At 51.5% G+C, this 22,235-nt stretch overlaps 1 protein-coding gene across 6 annotated transcripts in view; it reads right to left on the reverse strand.

Annotated features, from left to right (window-relative positions):
• The window catches only part of AKAP13 (A-kinase anchoring protein 13), a 181,033-nt gene that overhangs the window by 74,618 nt on the left and 84,180 nt on the right, over positions 1 to 22,235 (reverse strand). For all 6 annotated transcript variants that reach the window (XM_055142067.1, XM_055142066.1, XM_055142065.1 and 3 more), the window contains exons 6-7: positions 5,499 to 5,697; positions 890 to 3,635 (exon numbers count right to left, since the gene is read on the reverse strand). In XM_055142067.1, the coding sequence (XP_054998042.1) occupies positions 890 to 3,635; positions 5,499 to 5,697 (2,945 nt within the window). The remainder of the gene's footprint in view (positions 1 to 889; positions 3,636 to 5,498; positions 5,698 to 22,235) is intronic.

Here is a 22,235-nt window from a genome sequence, read left to right on the forward strand (position 1 = left end):
GATGACCAAATGCTGCACTGTGGGATGGCCAGAGTGCGGCGGGCTAAAGACTACAGGACAGGAAGCCGGCGCTGGCCACCCCGGGAGACGTGCCTCCTGGCAGCAGCAAGGGCTCACCTGACAAGCTACCCAATGAACAGGAGCCACTGCCAGCAAAGACAAAGACACCCTTGTCGGCTAGCAGAACACACACAGCACAGCCCAGACCCACAGCACAGCCCAGACACATGGCACAGCCCAGAGACAGACACATGGCACACATAGCCCATCACACACAGCACACATCACACACATACAGTCCATCACACACACAGCACACAGCACACACATACAGCCCATCACACACACAGCACACACACGCACACAAATGTATGTGTGCAGAACACAGCCATGGTACATGACATGGTAGAGAACACAGGACACACACAATGGAGTATACACAGACACACATAGCACACACACACACTGTGCACACACAGCCCATCACACACACAGCACATCACACACAGCACACACTGTGCACACACAGCCCATCACACACACAGCACACATTGTGCACACATAGCCCATCACACACAGCACACACCACACACATACAGCCCATCACACACACAGCACACACCACACACATACAGCCCATCACACACACAGCACATACCACGCACACACAACCCAGCACATACCATGCACACATACTACACACAGAGCCCATCACACACACAGCACACACTGTGCACACACAGCCCAGCACATACCATGCACACATACTACACATACAGCCCAGACACACACAATACACATCACGCACACACAGTCCAACACATACATCCCGGAAGAGGCCCTCAAGGAAGCAGCTCTTCAAGTTTTGCTGAGCATCGGCCCCACTGACCTGCTGCCAGCGCAGGTCCTGGCACACATGGGAGCTTCCTCTCTGGCTCCTCCCTCCCAGAGAGGGTTACGGGGTCTTCATGAACACTGGCTCTCGAGGGGGTCTCCCCAGGCAGGATGGCCCCTGTGGTCCCAACAGGGGCAAGCTCTTGCGGCTGTTCTGATGCTGCGTCCAGCTCCGCTAGAGCAGACGGCGACAGGGGATGGCCACTCCCGGCCATGCCCAGAGCTCCTGAGGCCCTGACCTGCTGGATGACAGCATTCACGATGCGACTCGCAGCCTCCTCAATAGTGCGGTCCGTGCACGCTCTGGGGGGCATCTGCAGGGCAGGGGCGGCAGGGACCGGGCCCACTCCGACCACAGGCTGCAGTGGGGCTATATCCAGCGCGCCCTCTGCGGCTACAGCAGCCTGCCACCCTGGCATCCCTGGGCTTGGGGAAGCCTCTGGCAAGTCTGGGTTCAGAGCCGTCACCTGGCCCCAGGAGACTTTTGGGCGCGGGATATCGCAGGAGCTGTGTGACCGCTCGGTCCCTCTGGCCGCGGAGACTGCACTGCTGCCCTGGGCTGGAGTGTTTTCCACTGCGGCATCCAGAGTGCAGCGCGGGTGAAGAAGAGCCTCTGCCGCTTCTGGGCTGCTCTGCTCTGCCCCTGGGGTCCTGGGGCTGGAGTCCACAGTGGGCAGCGCATGCTGAGCAGCAGCCCCTGCAGGGGGCAGCACGTCTGGCAAGGCCACTTCCTTGTTCTGCTGGTGCTCTGTGGACTGAGAGGCCAGGGGCACGCCCAGGGGGGGCCTGGAAAGGGCCTTGTCCTGGGCACAGGCAGAGGAGCTCGGCTCTAGCTGGTGTCCTGGTGCCTGCTGTCCAGGGGGCACTCGCTGCTCTCCCAGCAAAGTGCCAGCAGAAGGAGCAACTTCCTGCATGGAGGAACTCAGTGTCGCTTCACCCTTGTCCTCTGGCCCCTGGGCTGCAGAGCTTTCCAGAACCATCGGGGTTCTTCCATCTTCCTTCAAAATAAAATCCGAGGCCAACAGCACCTTGCCCCCACTCAACAGGGAAGGACCGGTGTCCCCGTCACTACTTGGGCCCCTGGGGGCTGCAGGGGCACAGGGGTCCTCAGTATCACTCCCCAGGCCAGCGGGGCTGGCATTCCCCATGCTGGGCGGCAGGTCGTGCGCAGGGCTGTGCCCGGGCTGGTGGGCAGGGTGGTCTGGCAGCAGCTGCTCCTCCCAGGCTGGAACCTCTCTGTGCGGATCATGTCCGTCGGCTGAAGGCCCAGGAGGCCCAGGAGTTGCTGTTCCCTTTTCCTTCTGGGAGGGGACAGACACCAGCACGTCATCTCTGGTTACTGATTCACTGCCCACACTGCCTGCTGGAGAGAAAGTCCTGTCTGATGTCACCACCTGGCCCGAGCCCAGTTCTGACTCCATACTGGGGACAAGATGTGGGTGCAGAGTCCCCTCCAGTGGAGTGGTCAGAGACCCGGCTGGCTTCCAGTCTCTTCCATGGCCTTCTGTATCTGAAACACTGAGAGGCCCCCAGTCCACAGGCTCCCAGGGGGTGCTGTCAGAGTCAGGGGTGGCTGGGCCCGTGGGGGGCCCTGGGCAGCAGCCGGCAGTGGAAAGCTGTACTCGGGGACCCTCTATGGGGGCGCTCTCTGCCTGCAGGGTAACACTGGGAGCAGAGGGTTCCACAGCCCCCACACCACCTGAAGTCAGCTTGCTCTGTGGCACAGTGGAGGTGGCAGCAGCAACAGTGCCAGGTGGGTCCCCTCCTCTGGGGCAGCAGTCAGGCGGTGGGCTGGGAAGCGGCAGGGAATCGGGCTGTGACTTCTGAGGCAGGACACCTGCTTCTGGCCTGGGAGAGCTGCAGTCAGGGCAGCGGCCTGCCGTGCCGGCAGCCTCCCCATGGGCGACAGCTCCATCCTGGCAAGGGTCCTGGTGTGTTGCAGTACCAGTGCTCCCTGAACTGCCTGCGCCCACAGAGCTTCCGGGGATGGGCTCTCTGCCGCTGAAAGCCAGGGAAGAGCTAGAAGGTGCATCACTCCCCAAGGATCCGGTGGTGGGGACATGGCTGCTGGTGACACTGGCATCAGAGACACCAGCTACGCCACTGCCGAGGTTCTCCAGCCTGTCCCCAACATTTCTGCCTGCTTCGGGCACCACCCCGGGGACAGCAGCAGCCAGGCTCCTGGGTCGACACTCAGTCACTGCTGCAGGCTCAGGGACCCCGTCTCCCGCAGCTGCACCAACCGCCGGTACTTCTGCAGAGTCAGGCTGGGCTATCCCCGACTCTAAGAGCTGAAGCCCAAGCAAAGGAGCATCTCCACTCGCTGGGGGCTCCTGCTCTGTGCCCCCAGGACATCTCACTCCAGCCCCTTTGTGTTGGGTGCCCCCCGCCAGAAGGCCTCCAAGGCCCCTTCCCTCACCAGAGTCTGCCGGAGACAGCAGCGCTGCCTCCCCTCCTTCCCTCTCGGCACTCCTCATTCCCTCCTGACAGGAATGGCCTGTGCTCTCTCCCTTAATCACACTGGACAGGTTCCCGGAAGCCCCTGCCGGCCCCACAGGGCTCCTGAAGTGGCTGGGAGCATGGTCAGAATCTGCAGGAGGAGAGAGCTGCTGGCCAGCTTCGGGCTCTGCGGGGCAGGGAGGACAGCTGTCACTGGGAGCCGCGGCACTGGGCAGATGAGGAGGATCCTGCGCTGTCACCATCAGGGGCATAGGATTGTCCATCGGCTTGAGGTGGGTTTTCTAGGAGAAACCAAAGACACTGTCAGAAGCCTGTCTGGGGAAGATGTCCGTCCCCAGGAGAGAGACAGGCACCACCACAACTGTGCTCAGCACGAGCAGGTCGGAGTAACCCAGCTCCATTTTCTCGAGGTCCTGCCTGCTCTTCCCTGACAGCTGCACAAGACAAAGTGACAGAGACAAGAAAACAATTCTCTGCATTGTGAGCAGACTTTAGAAAGGAGGCTAAAGTGACCCTCAATACTTCCTTTTGAGAATAGCAATACTGGGGCCAGAGCAATACTACAGTGGGGAGGGCACTTGCCTTGCAAGGGACTTATCCAGGTTTGATCCCGGGCATCCCACAGGGTCCCCCGAGATCCACCAGGGGTGATCCCTGAGTGAAGAGCTAAGAGTAAACCCTGAGCACTGCCCAAAAACCGAAACAAGATAGTAATACTAATAAAAGAGCAATACTAATAAGGGAACAGTGACTGCCATCAAGCATGCAGCTGAGAAAGGAGTCTGGGAAGGCCTTTAGAGGAGCTGCAGACAGGCAGGAACACAGACCCAAGAAAGCAGCAGCTCTGCAGGTCCTCCACCTACCCAAGCTTCTCACCCAGGCCCTCTGTCCACCCCCACCCAATCCAGCTGGGAGAGGTGGGTTCAATAACAATGACGTGTTACTGAACTTTTTGATAAAGTTGCTCCTCTGCTAATGGTGAATACTGAATAAATGAGAACATAGCAACTCAGAATACCTAATTTTTTTATTATTCACAGATGTTATTGCAGCTTGGGGATATTAGAGACCATCTCAAAATTTGTTGTTGGAACCTTTTTTTTTTTTTAACAGAGCTAAGGATAGAAAGGTCACACAGGCAAGTGGTCTACCACTGAGCCACATCCCTGGCAGTTTCTGCAAATTGAAAACTGGCTGGTTTTTTTAATATACAATGCAGAGAAACACAACCAGCCACATTAGAATGGTTTAAATAACCCTGGCCCTGATGGAAAACACTATTGTCCCATACAATTCTGAAGAACATATTACAGAAGAGTTTAGTGGAAATATAATACTGAGTCCATAAAATTATTAAAACCTGTTATAGTAGGTTATAAATAACCAAAAATTACACGTGTATAAAGGGGTGTCATCATATGGCCCCACATCCATTACTTCCTGGGGTCCCAGAACCGGGCAGGGAGCTTTGGCATCTGCTCCGTTTCTCTCCACAGTCACCCTCAGCCAGAGGCAAGGGTTCGGGGGAAAGCCCAAAACCTGGCAGCTGGTCCAGGGAAACACAACGGCCCTTTTGTGGGCTCTTAGGCTCTGGTCCTGCCACTGCTCCCAAGGAAGGCCTGCACTGAGCTGACCCTATAGGGCCTTAAATGAAATTACTGCCAAGCATGTTCCAAATCAAATCAGTTCTGAAATTAACTGGGTGGAAAGATGATCTAAACACAGCCCCTGGGATTCTGCGGCCAAGAGCGGCGCGCCCAGTGCATCTCTGCCATCTGTACTGACTGCTGCAGCACTGGCTCGGCTGGCAAGGACTGTACCTTGAGGGTGCGAGAGAGGATTTCGAGAGCTTCATCTTCCTGCCCCTCTCCGTTTGTTCCTGAGAGGAGCTGAGAAAAGGCTTTCTGAGCAACCTCAGACCCTGTTCTTTGCCAGCCCTCCCACTCGGTTTAGAAAAATCAAACTGGACAGATCAATTTCCTTTGGGCCAGAGAAACGGCACTCAAGTCACACACACTGTGGTAGGTGTCTGGAGATTTCATGACCTCTGTCGCCCCCACATTTGATGCATGAGGTGAGGCCTGTCTGCCCAGAGACCACAGGAGAGGACCCAAGAGCCTGATGATGGCCCTTTTCCTCCTTACCATGAGCTGCTGCTGAAGGTTCCTAAGCTTGGAAACAGGTGCTGTGCAGCCTTCTGGGAAAGAGGCAGGCCCGTGCTGTGCTCCAGACTCGGAGGTGAGGGTATAGACGTCCAGGTCTCGGCGGTGCTTCAGGGAGCAGCTCCCACATGGGACCTCCTGGGAGAGGCAGCTCCAGCAGTCAGGCTCCCCTGCATCCTCCCTGGAGACAAGTCATCTGGTCAATACATGTGCGTCCACTCTGGGTGGTGTCTCACCCTTGGCATCCCGCAGACAACTTCCAACCCCACCCTCAAGAGGCTGCTCCAATGACCCAAAACTCTCCAGGAAGTCCCATCAGAGCACAGGGGTTCCGTGTGAGAGGGAACCACAGAAGGCCAGGACAGAGTGCAGTCTGAGGACACCAACATGCTAGTGAGAAGGGGATGGGGACAGGAGCAAGGCTTCTCCCGCACGTGCAGTCGACAACACGAGGAAGGAAAGAGCTCATCTCTTCAGGGCCAGAGAGTGAGCTCAAAGGGCTGGCCGGCAATCTCTGGAATCTTGCTGGGGGTCAGGGGGGTGGGGTCCCTGAGCACTGCCTGGTATGGTCCCCAAAGCAAAACAATAAAAATGAGACAGTGTAACCCCAGTGTCTATAACAGAAAGAACTAGGATGAAGTCCTGATACTATAAATCCTGTTCTGAATCAGCATTTGGTTCCAAAAATTCAAGAATTTTTTTAAAGGGGGAGTTGGCAGAGTGTGGGCATCACTTTTTTATATCCACACCTGGATACTCGGCTACTCCCAGCTAGGACAGGACCAGGGAGGCACTCAGGCCTCTGTGGCAGCAGCTGTCATTCTGGCACCAAGCAGCCATTCTGCTCAACTCACATCAACTCACACATGTCACATACAAACAATGCTGCTAGGCATAGGGGAGCAAACAACCACTTCTGGGAGATGCCTTGCGTCCCTTCACAAAGTCTTGTTCTGCAGTTCGCTGCTGTCAGAGACCCTTCGCTCTGACTGGAATCCGAGCCCTGGCTGGGATACCACAGCACTCAGGCTCTCCCTTCGCTCTGGAAGGTGCATCTGCCCAGGACATTCGCCAAGAAGCCACATGTCAGCTTCGCTTCTCCCCAGAGGCAGGACTTGTGGGCACAGGGAAACAGGGCCGGGCTGGCCGGGGCACCAGAAGACAGGGGAGCAGCCTTCCCGCACTGTCCTCCCTGTCAGAGCCTGAAGTCCTCCACGGGGAGTCGCTGCTCTGTGTATGACACCATGCACGGCTAGGGCCAGCACTTCACTGGCCAGTGGTGAGCATGCCACCATGTCTCACTGCTCTCGCTCCATGTCACCCTGCCCTGAGAGGAGGAATAAAGGCAGAGCCACTCGAGAGGGTGAAACCAGTGCTAGCCAACGAGAAGCGGCCTGCCATCCCTTCTGCCCTGCTGAGGGTCCTGCCCAATGCCTGCTCTTTCCCCTCCCTGATACAGGCCCACACAAAGGAGCCCCAGCAGGCAGGTGGAGCAAAGGCAGCAACAAGGGTTGCTCAGAGGAAGCCAGCCAACAACCCGGTAACTCAGGGACTCTGCCGAGATCTGCAGACACCAGGGCGGGTCCACACCCTCTCTGAGGTCAAACACTAATCTCGTGGCCAATTGGTGTGGTGTGGCTGACACTCCTACAGACACAGAAGGAGAGTCAAGGAGGAGGAGTTTTACTCCTGGGGGACATTTAGCCATTTTACACGGCACTTCACTGACATGCAACATTATTACCTGCGGAATACCTCAGGGAGCATGGGCTTCTAATGCTGTAACAGGAGAGAACAAGTGTACCCCATGTCACAGCTGGAGAGCCTCTGAGAAGAAGCACAGAGAATGGAAACCAGCAGAGCTGACCCTGCACACACAGCTCCCCTGAATGAAGACAATCAGAGCCCTGGGATGACTCTGCCCGGAGCCTCAAGAGACAATGCCGAGAGCCAGGGCCCAGCACAGACAAAGGCCTGCATGAAGTCAAAATTTGGGCTCCCCTTTCCAAACAACACACTGACCTCCTTCCACATCTGCTCTGTCTGCGACAGTGTAGCCGGATGAAACAAAACAAATGCCTTTGGTGTGTGCATGCTGGGGTTCAGTGTGTGTGGGAAGGGGCTGTGGGTTCTAGACCTCTGTGCAGTATGGATGTGGGGATACTGTTTGGGGCCCATGGTACTAAGCAGACATCTTTCTCTTCTCCCTTTCTTGGGGGCTCTGGGGCTTTGAAAGTACCCTGCTCCTCCAGCGGCCAGAACTCTGCATTTTCTGGTCTCATCGCACTGCACTGCTTTTGGGGTCTTAGAAATTTGTTTGTGGGGTATATGTGGTTGGGGAGGGTAGCCACACCCAGCCACGCTCAGAGGCTACTTCTGGTTCTGCCCTCAGGAATCACTCCGAGTGGTGCTACGGGATAATATGGAGTGCCAGGGATTGAACCTGGGTCAGCTGCATGCAAAGCAGCTGCTTGCAAAGCATGTGCCCTACCCGCTGTACTATTGCTCTGGTACCAAAAAGAAAAAAAAAAATTTTTTTTTCTTTTTGGGTCACACCTGGCGATGCACAGGGGTTACTCCTGGCTCTGCACTCAGGAATTACCCCTGGCCGTGCTCAGGGGACCATATGGGATGCTGGGATTTGAACCCGGGTCAGCCGCGTGCAAGACAAACACCCTACCCACTGTGCTATCTCTCCAGCCCCTCAAAAAGAAAAAATTTTAACAGCTACCATGAAGGGCTGGCAAGACGGCAGTGAATTCTAAGGTTAAAATGTTAGCTTCTTTGATCTATTATTCAAGTGCTTGGAATTTATAAAGAAATAAATTATAAATGTAATTTTAAAATTAAAAATAAATTATGAATAAATTTATACAGAAATAAAGTAAAATCAAGAAGTGGAAAAATCAGACTCACTGAAGCATTCATTATTTTAACTAGAGGGACCAGAGGAACAGTAAAGGGGCACGTGCCAGGATGCAGCTGACCCCGTTTGACCAATAGCACTGCATGGCCCCGGCCATACCTGGGTACAGCCCCAGAGGCTCCTGGCACTGTCAGGTGGCGGGTGTCCCTGGCACCCTGGGGCATGACAGCACCACATCCTCCCGCACGCACAGCACACACTGAACCACAGACCTGGTCTGCCAAACATCACCATGAAGGGCTCTCAGACCCCCAAGCACTGCTTGGAGGCCCCCAAATGGAATGAATAAAAGTAATTGGAAAATTCAGACATCCAGCATGAGGTAAATGGTTTACTCATAACAAAAGCTTTCAGAGTACCTCAAAGGTAATTAGACACCACAGAAATAGATGAGAATGGCTGGATGAAGGTATCAAAAAACAAAGTGGAACAGCTTTCGCAACTATGAAAACCACCCATGGGGGAGGTGATACCTGATCATGGAATAAACCTGTCTGGTGGTGATGGCATTATGAATTATTTTATTGTGCATAACTGAGTGGTTTAAAAACCGCTGGTGCTGGAGCAATAGTATAGCAGGTAGGGTGTTTGCCTTGTACATGTCCGACCCGGGTTCAATCCCCGGCATCCCATATGGTCCCCTGAGCATGCCAGCAGTAACTCCTGAGTGCAGAACCAGGAGGAACTCTGAGCATCACCGGGTGTTACCCAAAAAGGAAAAAAAAATCCCCCCAAAATAAATACTAATTCCTCGTCTCTGTCATCCTTCTCTCTATCCTAAGCCAGGGCACGGAGACAGCATGCGCAGGTGTGACTAGGCCACTTTAAAGGGGCCTGCCAGCCACAGTGACTCCCCCAGCCCCTCCAACCGCCTCACACACTCCTCACCAAAGCAGCAAACTAACATGGCAAGCCCCACTGAGCCGGCCATGGCCTCTGCTCCTGTGCCCACACAGCCGCTATCAGCTGAGTGTGGACAGGGCCTGTATGGAGGACAGTCTGCCTTGTTTCTATACTGTGGGGCTCAGGGTGCTGGGCAATCCCGGACAGTCGTGGGCTCACTAACTGCTTTGGCATCTTCTGCACACAAATGCCCAATGTGCTGTAACAAGTGAGACACGTATGTGTCATTATTTCAAAAGATCATCATTGTTGATACAAACCAAATTCTACATTGGAAAAATGCTTACAAAATCTTGTGAACATTGAGGGAAATAGTACAAGTGGATAAAGTAATTCTAAATGGATAAAACTGATTAGGAAAAAGAGTGTGCCTCACCCCCACCCCCAGGGGAGGGGGGGAAAGAAAATGCCACACACACACACACACACACACACACACACACACGTCAGGGAATCTGCACTCCATGGAATGGGGGGAGGAGGCAGAGGAGAGCAAAGGGGGGCGCACAGCAGCCTCCAGTGGGGTCAAGCAGAGGCTTCTGGTGGAACAGCTGGCTCAGAGGGAGCCACTGGCTCCATCCAGGCAGGAGAGCACTATCCTTCCTGTCCACAGCTCCAGGCAAACCTGAGCAGGCAGCACACTGACTTGAACTCACACTGAACACATCCAATAAACTCGGTGTGTTTACAGAACCCGGATCCTGATGTAGCACTCTCCCAAACTCCGTGGTGGAAACGGTTACTTAGGAACAGACACAATAAATAAACCAATCAGAAAAGAAAACAGCATCCTTTCCTCGCAGGCTGACATGGCTTTTTCTTAAGGCTCTTTTCTCTGGTTTGCTGTTTTTACAGAAACATATGACACATCAACTCTCCCTGGATCTAGCACTGTATAATAAATAAAGTGGGTTCGAGGGAAGCTTCTTAAACTATTTATGAAAGACCAGATTTTTCAAGCTTTTCCAATTCATCACAGAAGCAAAAAACTCTAAAAATGAATTATCATTGGGAAATGAAACTTAGATGATATGAAATTTTAATCCAAAGCCTAGGGCAGATTCAATCACTATAAAATCACTCTGAAAGCATGGGGCTGGGGGTGCGGCTCAGCAGAAGCATACTAAGAGGTTCTGGGGTTCATCCCAGCACTGCCCGAGCAAACAAAGACTCAATTCTAACTTCCTATGCTAGCCTTTCTAGTTGTCCTGTCAGGAACCAGTGACAAAGAATGAAAGATCAGCCCTGGCCCAGGGCCTGCAGACTTTTGAATAGACCAGGATCACAGCAGGATCCCTCAGATCACAGAAATCACATTCTACATTCTTAATGTCAGGAGAGGGAGTGAGTGGGGGGGGAAGGTACCAGCAACAGATCCCCTGGACAAAATGTCCCATTCTTTCAGGGCATATTTCACATATGCGTGGGCAAAGCAGGTAACGGATGGGGAAGGGTGGACTGGATTTTCATGGTCAACTCCTGTTAGTCTAGACTCATGCTATGCACCTATGAAATACAAATCGCATCGCTACTGTAATTGAAAATAAATTTTTTCACTTCACTGTATGTTTTTTAAGTTTAGACATAAAAAAAGACACCTCCTACTGTTCCTACAACACCTGAATATCCAGTGGTCAGCATCTGTGGCACATACATGATTCCCTGAATCCAGTGAGGAACAGGAGAACTCACTACCCTCCTTGGAAACACTCTAGTATGCAGGGAAATACGCCAACTTTGCAGAGCACTTTCGGCATTAAAGCCATTTAATCTTCTGAGAAATATGATCCAAAGTCTGCAAATAGCTGCAGAACCAAGGTCTGGCAAACCAGCCAAGGGCGGGCTGAGTGAGAAGCTAATGTGCAGATTTTTAAATTCACTCCAAGCAATCAGTTCCAAGGCAAGTTAGTATGTTCTGTGGGTTCAGGAATAGCGAGCAAAGTGAAAAGCAAAATGTCGTAAGTACTTGCAGAGGAAGGAACTGGGAGGAGCGGCCCCTGACAGCAGCAGTCGGGGCATGCCAGGAAGTGTGCTGTTGGGGCCGTGGGGCAGCGGGGAAGGCACTGGCCTTGAGGTGCCCAGCCCAGGTCCAAGCCACAGCACCTCATAAGGGTCCCCAGAGCCCAGCTAAGAGTGACACCTAAGCACAGAGCCAGGAGTCAGCCCTGAAAACAGTTGGGTATAGCACATGAACAGGAAGAAAAAGGGAAAAGGAAAAAGAACTCCTTCCTTAACAGCAGAACCATCCCTCATGAGTGCCTACTGCTGACACAGACAGAGACCAGGGCTGGCCTGGGCACTCCTGGGGTCCCTGGGACACAGTAACAGGGCAGGCAGAGACCTCTCACAGGACATCTGTCTCCAATGCATACACAGGTGCTTCTATGACCAGTGGTGTCCTGGAAGTCAGGTGGAAAGAGGTCACTGCAGATGATGTTCTTGGCAGCAAGAAAAAAATGAACTCCACCTACAAACAGGTCTTGTCCAGATTATTCTTAAGTTTATATCTAAAAGAACTCAAAATGTCCACTTCCAGAAAATGAAGGCATGAGTCCCTACAGTGACCTACCCCATGCTCCTCTGCCGGGATCCTGTGTGGAAATACACATGGGCCTATCAGGCAGCTGGGCCCTGATGCGTCCGGGTTCCCAGTACAGGTTACACAGACAGACATGTACACCCAGAGAAGGCGGCAGTGCTGACAGCTGAAGCATCTGCAGTGGGAAGGGGCCTGCTTTGATCACCAAAGCAGCAGGAAAGGACAGAGAACAGGGGCCAAGATCAGCAGGTAACCAGGAGTTGACAGGGTGACAGAACCACAGCCGGGGCAGAGGGAAGACTCAGATCTCAGGGAGCTTTCGGACTCCTGTGCTCCTAGAGGCATGGTGAAGTACCAAGAGAGGCTGGCCACGGAGGCCAGCTGTCTGCGCTGCCAGTGTGGCTCTGAGGGAAGGTTGCCTGATGCAGCTAACAGGCCCTTCCACTTTTCAGTAAGGGGTCACAGGCCTGATGGGGGCTGTGCCCAGCCAGACTGAGCTCACCCCTAAGCCAAGTCTCTGTCCTTTACATGACCCACAGGGCCAGCCAACAACTTCAAGCCGCTCAACACTGGTGACGCAACAGTTAACAGAGGTGACTCAGTAGTGGAAGTTTTCTGTTATCACAAATTTTGGAGGATCCAGGGTGATCTTCTGAATGTAAAGAAACACAAGCTGAGAGATGGCATCATGGCTGCCCTTCCCCAGAGTCAATGTTTTTGGGACCAAAAAATAGATCCCCCAGAACCAAGGCCCCCGTGGGACAGCACATGGGTCCCCAGAATCAGGCCCCTGTGGGACAGCGAGGCAATAAGCCAGAGTGGCCTCCCCCTCGTTCTGGCCTGTCATGTCACCACCCAATGGCCAGCCCTGGCCTTCCTTGCCAGCATGTGGCAATTCAAGAGCAGTGGATGGGGGCTGGTGTCTCTGAAAACCCTGGCAATACAACTGCAGGGAAAATGTTTTTCTGGTAATAACTACAACCCTTGCAGGGGTAAGTTCAAGGAGAGGGAGGACAGACAGATCAAATGTCAAAAATCAATAGTGAGGACCAACAGTTGAGCAGCTGATACTCACTTATCGCTGTCCGAGCACCCGGAGTATCTCAAGCCCATCCTCTTCTGGCCCGAGCCCCATCACCTGGCTGGGGGAGGAGAGAGACATCCAGGCCAGCCCTCCCCAGGGGTGTTTTGCTGTCTTCTTACGGGAACTATGAGCAGCACCTAGTTCCTTCTTTGAGGGCGACTGCAATATCTTCCATGAAACCACATTTGCCCGCTGCAATGGGGTGGGCAAGGCTAAATGCTGGGGGAGGAGAAGCCTGTGCAGCCCACACCCACCTAAGAAGGAAGCTGCTTGTGCATCTCACACTCAGACTCTCTGTTTCTCTCACCCTTCCTCCCTTCCTCCATACGGGACCACCGCTCAGGCTGGCACCCAGCAGGACAGGGCGCATACTCTGAACCACCACTGCACACTAGGATGCTCTTCCAGTTTTCTGCTACTAAATGAGGATAAACAGGAACGCTTCCTGTGTTGATGGTTAGAAAATGAGCCCTCAGGTCAGGTACAGTCAGCTTGGTTCCTGACTGACTTCACCACCTAGAAAATCTTGGGCCTGATGACTTAGAGGCCCTCATGGACCCAGGGGGAACGTTAAGCTTGCGTATGATGGGACCCAGGCTTGTGAGGGTCTGCCAGTGGCCCGCCTCCTGCACGGCAGCCCTCTCAGCAGTGCCTTGGGGCCATCCCAGACTCTCGGGTGCACCAAAAGGCTGAGGGAAGAGGACAGAGCCCTGGGAAGTGAGGTACTGCCAGGCCCCCAGACTGCCTTGCCCAACCATTATCTACTCCCTCATCCAAGGAAATGGAGTTCTGTCTAATTTTTTTTAAGACAATGTTATAGTTGGGGGTTAAGGTAAGCAAGGGAAAAGCCTCCGTGCCTAGATGACCATGCAAAGTGTTCCTGCCTACAGAGCTGAATTTTCAAGGAACCTTCTTTCCTACTCTCCAAACAAAAGGCCGAGTTCCTGCGAAGCACCTGATAGGACCTAACAGGATGTTGGAGGAACAAGTTTTCATATGTGTCACTTTACAGATGAGAAACTGTTTTCTCAGAACTGAGAAACATTATCAGCTTTGTTGCACTGAAGAACATGTGGCTTGCTGTCTGCAGAGCATGTGACCTGGCGAGTGACCAGGTCACCTTGGAGGGACCACCAACCCTAGAAATGATGGCGGGCCCTGCTGTGCCCCACAGAACTTCAGGGCAAATCCCCTACTGTGCTTTCATGACAGATTTTAAGACCAGCAGAAGTGTCAATAGGCAAATTAAATATGTAAATACAGGAGACTTGTGATCTCCTATACACTATGGAATACTACTCAACCACGAAAGGAAAAAAAAAATCAAATCAAATCTAGCCTTTTGTACCATGCAAAAGGAGGGAGTCATGCAAAGTCTGTCAGAAGGAAAAAGACAAGTAAGCTGTGGGTGTCCTCACTCCTGTGTGGGATGCAGAGATGCAACGTGAGGGGACAGACAAACCAAAGAAGGGGCCAGAGCAACTATACAGCAGGGAGGGAGTTAGCCGTGCATGCAGAGGACCCAGGTTTGATCCCCCACATCTCACATGTCCCCGAGACCCCCAGAGTGATCCCTGAGAGAACCAGGAGTGAGCCCCGAAAACTGTTGGGTGTTGCCCAAACTCTGCCCGCCCCCAAAAAAAGGAAACAAACCCATAAACTCAGATGGCAGAACTGCTGTTATTGGGGGCTTGAGTGCTGCTGGCACTCTCGTGGGGGGTGGTATGCGTGAAACTGTGCTCTTAAGCACAGAAAGGCTGACGATATGTCATTGGAATTCATGAGTGAACATTTACTAGAAGAGCAAAGTGTTGCAGGTAGTAATGTGAAACCAGTCACCCTATGTGTGAGTTTTCAAGGGCAAAATAAAGAAATAAGTTGAGCATGAAACAGGAACCGTGAGAGAGACTGGGCCAGCCAGATAACTTTAGGAAGAACCCTTTATCTTTTTTTGAAACAAGTGTCTATAAAAAGTTAAAGGACACAATGAAGAACTATGGACATTAGATCAGAGGTTCCCAAATACATTTGGTTCAGGGCCCACACTGCCCTCTGGAAACCTGCCTCCTTAAATAAACAAATAGAAAGCACCCCTCAATTGCACTGAGGAGAGTGCTGCCCCCCAGGGGCTGCCAGCATTGCTTACTTGGGGAAAACTGTTAGATTATACCAAAAAAATTAAACTTTTTATAACTAACAGTTATAAAACAGATATAACATTAACTACTAAATCAAGTAAGCTTTATCAATTTTAAGCTAAGGCTCATCCCATTTTAATAATGTATCTTTCAAGGCAAAGTCTGTGTATAAATTAGTCATATTTAGAGAAAGAATTTTAAAGCAAAAAGAATACCATCACCTCCCAATTTTAAAAGTAGGGAAAAAAACTAGCCAAACCATGTATAAGAATAATGATATATCACTCTCAATCCAGACATAAATGTCTGAAGACTTATTAGAAAGTAATGGGGGGAGGGAGAAATAGCCCAGCGGGCAGGAATACATGCTCCACCTGGGGCATCCGGACTCGATCCCCAGCACAGTGGAACAAGCAACACCAGAACACCAAGTTAGCATGGCCCCAAAGCCAAAAAGAACAAACTTTTAAATGATATTTAAATACATTGTCCTCTTTCTCCAAATACCTAAATACACTTAAAGTGAGTATTTCAAGAGCACAACACCCCAGCCAGAGAGATGGAACCCAGCCAAGGGTTCCCTTGCCTGTGGCAGATCCTGGTTGGAACTCTAGTATCACAGGTCTCCTGAGCACGCTCAGGAGAGATGCCTGAGCAGAGCCAGGAGTAAGCCCTGAGCACCTCCGGCTGTGGCTGTCCCAACCCCCCACACCAAAAGAACACAATTCCTTAGAGCAGTCATGCTTATTTATGTGGGCACTAAATATTTACACAAACTCTGGTCAAAACGATTACTTACAGTGCTGGCTTACAGTCGTAACTAAGCATTTCAAAGCCACAATGGTTATAAGACCCACTAAAGCAAGTCTCCTAAGTACAAAATTCCTCCCAGGGTTGGGGGGACAGTGGGAGAGCACATGCTTAGCTTGCAAGGAGTCTAGGATTCACACCCTTCCCCCAACACATCCCAGCCCAAACTTCAGGTGTGGACCTGGTGGCCTGGAACATAGCTAGGTATGGCCCCATGCAAAAAAGGACAAAGATCTCTCTAGAAAAAAAAATTTTTTCTAGAAAATGTTTTTCAGTATGAACGTTTTTAGCAGAAACACTGTACGGAGCTGTCACTTTTCACAGCCCAAAGAGAGATCTCACTGCTGAGGCAGAGGGCTCGTGTGGGGTTAATTGGCTTGGGGCCTGGGAATGTGAGACACTGTTTTTCACCCTATGCTGAAACTTTGAGAATGGAACCATTACATTCTAATAAACACATGAGATCAGTTACATTTTATGCCATCTCATATTTGTTATCATGCAACTTCATTTTCTGTTGGGGATGTCAACTCTGGCCCACGAGTGACATCAATCAAAATGTTTATGCAATGTACCTATTTTTTTTCCTTGCTTAAGAATCGTTTTTATTTGTGCTAATAAAAGACTGGGGGGAATGTCAAGTTGTTCTTTTTATTGGTGTGTCTTTAAGGAAACTTCAAAATGGAGCCAATACCAACACTCAGTCACTTTGCTGAAGGTTTGTGTCCTGAGGGTGGGCCCTGCCAAACAGCCTTCATTCCTCCATGCACCTGATTCCAGGTTCTCAGTGCCTCCTGAGTGTACGGTAAGGTCAGAAATCAGTATTTTCAAAACCACATGCTGTTGCCATAGAGAGTCTGTTAACACAGGTCAAGCTTTGTGACTTCACACTCCTTGAAGAGAAGCTCAGGCTCACTCTTCTAGTCCATGTTCTCCCTTGAACACCTATCTCACTTGCCTGCCTCTATGCCTCTCGGTTTCTTCTGCTCCCTTGTTCTCTCGTGAACATATACCCCCTCTTCCTTCACATCCTTTTAAGTAACTTTTATTCAATAACAACTATCTTGCTTCACTTTGGGAAATAAAAAAACCTCCTCAGGCTTAAACATTGGTCCCAGCAGCCCAACAAACCACAGGCAGGCCCTGTGCAAACACAGAGTCAGGGAGCAAGAAGATGTACACGGACAGAGATGTGAGACAGAAGGTACAGCTCCTGTGACCAGCATTGATAACCCACTGCGCCCCCCACCCCTACCCCCGCCTTGCTCCTCCCTGCCCTTCTGGCAGCCTCGGTATTGCTACCAGAATCCATGGGCTTGTCCCATTATGTTTGCTGGCTCTATGGCTACAGTTTCAGAACAATCCAAAGCCACACTTATGCACAGGCCTGCTAGCTCCAAGGTATGGGGGAGCCCAGGGACTCTGGGGCTCTATTTTCTCCCCCCACACCCTCAGTGCCCACCGAGGACCTGTGCTAAGGTGGGCAGGAGAGCCCATGGCAAGAACTGCTGGGGCTCAGGCCTTGCTCAGTGCACAAACACTCTCCCTGTCTCCTCCCAGTGCCCACTCAGCTCTCTACCCAAGCCTGCTCTTGACCAAAACACAACTAACGAACAGGCCAGAGAGATGCAAGTTGGAAAATCCGGCTCACCGCCTATTATTTTGAGTTAGCACATTTGTTCCACCCTTTTCCTCCTAAATAAAGGCTTCCAGCTTGTTTGGCACCACCAAGGCCCACTAAGGGTTCCCAGGCAGATCTGCCAGACTCCCCTACCTCACCTGGGCCACTGAGGGCTTCAGGGCAGATCTGTCAGATGCCCCTTCCTCACCTGGGCCACTGAGGGCTTCCAGGCAGATCTGTCAGATGCCCTTACCTCACCTGGGCCACTGAGGGCTTCCGGGCAGAACTGTCAGGTGTACCTACCTGACAAGGGCCAGCCGTCACACTAACAGAACATCTGGGGAGCCACTCGAGTACTGACCCTGAGCCCAGCTTCCTGTATGAGGGCCTTAGAAGCGGGGCACCACACTGAGAGAGCCAGGCCTGCTCAGTGGAAAGCAGTTGGGGAGTGGTTGTCACTGGGCTACTACCATGCACCGCACATGTTCATGGTCCTGGTCTCACACAGCCCATCCCGCTTAGAGCAGAACCTGGTCCTGTGACTTCTGGCCCTGTGAGCTGGGGTACCTCCCTTTGCCTTCTGGCATCAGTAGTTTCTATTACAGAGCAAAGATAACAGCACCCTTCTATTTTTTTTTTTAATTTTTATTAAATCACCATGTGGAAAGTTACAAAGTTCTCAGGTTTATATGTCAGTTATACAATATTCAAACACCCATCCCTTCACCAGTGCCCATATTCCACCACCAGAAACCCCAGTATACCCTCCGCCCCCACCCCCTACCCCCTACTGTATAACTAATGAATTTCACTTCATTTTTTCTTTACCTTGATTACATTCCATAATTCAACACAAAACTCACACTATAGTTGTTGGAGTTTCCAACCAAGAGAGACAGACCTACTACATTTGAAAATTAGTTTTTCATTGCTGGAAATGAAGAGATATGTAGCCCCACTGCTACAAGTACATAACTCTCTCTCTCTCTCTTTTATTTTTTTCCTTTTTCCTTTTCCCTTTTTTTCTTTTTCCCCCTCATCCCCCTTCCTGCGCCTCATAGTATGGTGTACGCCACGCCGCGTCGGGCAGCGTGGGGCTTTTGCTTAGTTCACAGTCCAGAGGTGGCTGCTACATTAAAGACCTTCAATATTTCAACAAAAACTTACTGTTATTATTTGGAGTTTCCCCTCCAAGTCAGACCTGTTCAAATGGAACCGTTTCACATTGCTGACAATTATCTGTATAAAGTCCAGGGAAAATTCTGCCAGAAATTACATAGCCCAGCTCACAGTCCCAGTGCATTGCTGTAAGAAGTCTCTGAATTCAAAGTCTTTAGGCGCAGAGTGTCCGATTCGCGCTCAGAACAGCACCCTTCTATCCGCTCACCAGGTTCCCTCGGGAGCAGGAGGAACAATGTGTCCTCCGCGGTGGGCCTTAATTGGTTGGTTTTGGGTTTTTTTTTTTTTTTTTTTGGCCATACCCAGAAGTGCTCAGGGGCTATTTCTGGCTCTGTGCTCAGGGGTCACTCCTGGTGTGGCTTTAGGGATCATATGGGGTGCCAGGATCGAACCTGAGTTCTCCGTATACAAGCAAGCGCCCTCCCTGCTGAACTATCTTTCTGGTACCTAGAGGTGGTCTCGGAGCTGGAGGATATACCACGGAGCAAGGTGCTGCCTCAGGAAGGAGGGGACCAGAGACAAGGCCTGTCACCGTCACCTCACTGCCATTCACTCAGATTCCACGGCTTCGGCTCCCTTTCCCGTCCTGTCAAGCAGTTGGGAATGACTGTGGGCTCTGGGCGACTCCCTTTACATCTATCTCTGTGTCTCCCAGAAGGCTGAAACCAACCTTGGCGGCCGGTGTGCTGCAAGCATTCGCTCACACAAGACTCATGAACTGACACTGAAAAGGAGATCAAGTTAAAGGACACAGACTTTGAAATGTGCTCTTGGAATACCAAAGTATTTTTGTACCCCAGAGCCAAAAGTCTCCTGGGCAGTCAGGCCCAGCACTACCAACCCTCAGGCACAGACAGTGCCACCGGCAGCACATTCTGGGAGTGGCACCTATGACACTAGGGAATCCTCTAAGATGCTTACCAAGTGCTGCCTGAAAGCCTGAAAATCTGACAAAAGCCAAGAAAGGAAGTGGGCTAAGAACAGGACAAAGCAGATGACGTTTCTATTCTTGACACACGTCCCTTCACCGATTTCCCACCACCGCCAGAAGACTCCTCCTGCCCAGCATGCCCATGGTAGCAACCAGATGGGCGGCTGGAAAAGCTAAGCCCAAGAACAGAGTCTCAGACAGTGAGGCCCTGCAGGCACAGCCACTGGCCCCACGATGACTCTCCTGGCCTCCCAGCCAGAATAATTCAGGAACACAGTCAATCTCATTGGAAAACACTCGCATCAGGCTGGAGAGACAGTACAACAGGTACAGGCTTGCCTTACATGGGGCCGACCTGGGTTCAAACCCCAGCACTACATATGGATCCCTAAGCCCCACCAGGAATAATTCCTAGAGTATGTGGAGACAGGAGTAAGTCCTGAGTATCACCAGATATGGTCCAAAAACTAAAAAATAAGTAAGTAAAATAAGAACACATGTGTTAATGGGGCTGGAGAGATAGCACAGCGGGTAGGGCGTTTGCCTTGCACGCGGCTGACCCGGGTTCGATTCCCAGCATCCCATATGGCCCCCTGAGCACGGCCAGGGGTGGTTCCTGAGTGCAGAGCCAGGAGTAACCCCTGTGCATCGCCAGGTGTGACCCAAAAAGCAAAAAAAAAAAAAAGAAGAACACACGTGTTAAGTGATATACTGGGTAGAATCTGGCTCGGACATGCTCTGAGAGGGAGTCAAGGCAACCCACAGCTAAATGGTCACTCCCTGCACTTGCTCCACAGGGCCTAAAGACATGGCTCTCCCCCTACTAATCTCAGGAGCTAGAGTGTTCCACTAGCTCCTTTCTTCAAATCAGGAGAAGAGACTGTGCAAACAGCCTGCCAGCAACACAAGGCCTAGGAGCTTCAGGGATGGCAGCAGGGCTGAGACTTCGCAGGCCAGACTGGCCATACCTGGCCATTACGCCATGCCGCTTCTGTGATATGCCAAGACAAGCCAAAGCAAGCAAATACTGAGTCCATAAAATCCCTCCCTTTCTTGTCACTGAACTAAGCGGACGGTTTTTCCAGAAAGCAGATACCATCCAAAACGTATGCTGGGACCAAAGAGATGGTTCAGAGGGATGAGAGCAAGCAAAGCAGACAGAAGCCCGGCAGTGAAAGGTCCCCCCACAAGTACTGCTAGGATCAAACCCCTGAGCACCACTAGGTTTGGCCCCAAAACAACCAAAACAGATGTATGGTAGGATTTAATACTAAGTTCAAGAATGTCCTGAAGATTCTTATTTGAAGACCCCTACCACACCCAAGCATAATTACTGGTCATGCAAAAGTGGAAAGAAAACAGCCCCCAGGGCCAGCCCTTTGGGGAACTCCCAGGATTTCCCTCTGCTCACACCCCGAGTCCCGGATCCGCTCCCAGATCTCTCACAGACAATCTTCCCCAACTCTTCAAGGCTAAAATCCAGGCAGACTCTTCCAGAGTGACAGTAGCACTGGGGAGTTGTGAAGTCACCCCTCACCATTTTTCACAGCCAACTCTGACGTGGCAGGCCCTTCTGAGTTGTGCAACAGTGACCCGGAGACCAGGCCCCGCTTGGGCTGGCACTGACTGAGGGGGCTGCAGCTAGAATCGCCCAGGTGGGCCTTTCCTGACCCATTTCTCTGACTCCAAGGAGGCCAGGAGGCAGGACTCCAGAGCCAGGCAGACACTGTTCTCCAGGGACAACACACACACGCTTCCTCCCCTCAGTGCCGCAGCCCCATCCTGGGACACCCCAGCAGTGTCCAATCAGCTCCCAGCACAGCTCACTGCCCCATCTGGAGGGCAATCCTGATCCACTCTGCTTCCCAAAACAGGCTCAGCCGTAAGTTCAAGGAGAAATGAACTGCACTTGAACTGCCTGTCCGTTTCTCTGGTGAGTTGTTCCAGCAAGACGTGCACTCATGGGCCAGATGTGAGGACGGACACACAAGGACGCATCTGTCTCTAGACCCTGTCCCAGGAGAGCTCAGGGACCCAAAGGTCACCCTGCTGCCTCAATGCCTGGTACCTGCAACTACCCTCAGAAAGCCTCCTGCAAAGGACTTCCTGTCTGACTTAACAGGGAGAATGATAAGCTCAGCAAGTGAAGCGAAACAAAACCCAGTTTATGTAACAGTGCACAGTGTCACTTTCTGAGCTCTCCTGCTGGCTTCCACACTGATAGCCCATCCCCCAACACAAACTCCAAAATAAAGTACAGTGCAACTCAATTAAGTCGAGTATGAGCAAATTATAGGAGAATTTGGGAACACCCAATTCTCATGACTTAACTTACAAGGGACCCTTTAATCCAGAAAGAAAACAAAGCCACTGGGGTTTACTCATGCTCACATTATGTGACAGAAGAGAATATCACACAACAGAAGAATAAGCAATATACTAAATGAGAGAAGCAACATTTGAAATTTCTACATTTTTCTAAATTTAAAAAAAATATATAACCACTTTTGCTATTATAATACCTTATTCCTCTATTCATTCAAGAATAACATTCTTATATGTTTTGACCGACAAGCTTCCTTGTCAGG

Source organism: Sorex araneus, chromosome 6, assembly GCF_027595985.1.
Source record: "Sorex araneus isolate mSorAra2 chromosome 6, mSorAra2.pri, whole genome shotgun sequence".
Classification (NCBI taxonomy): Eukaryota; Metazoa; Chordata; class Mammalia; order Eulipotyphla; family Soricidae; genus Sorex; species Sorex araneus.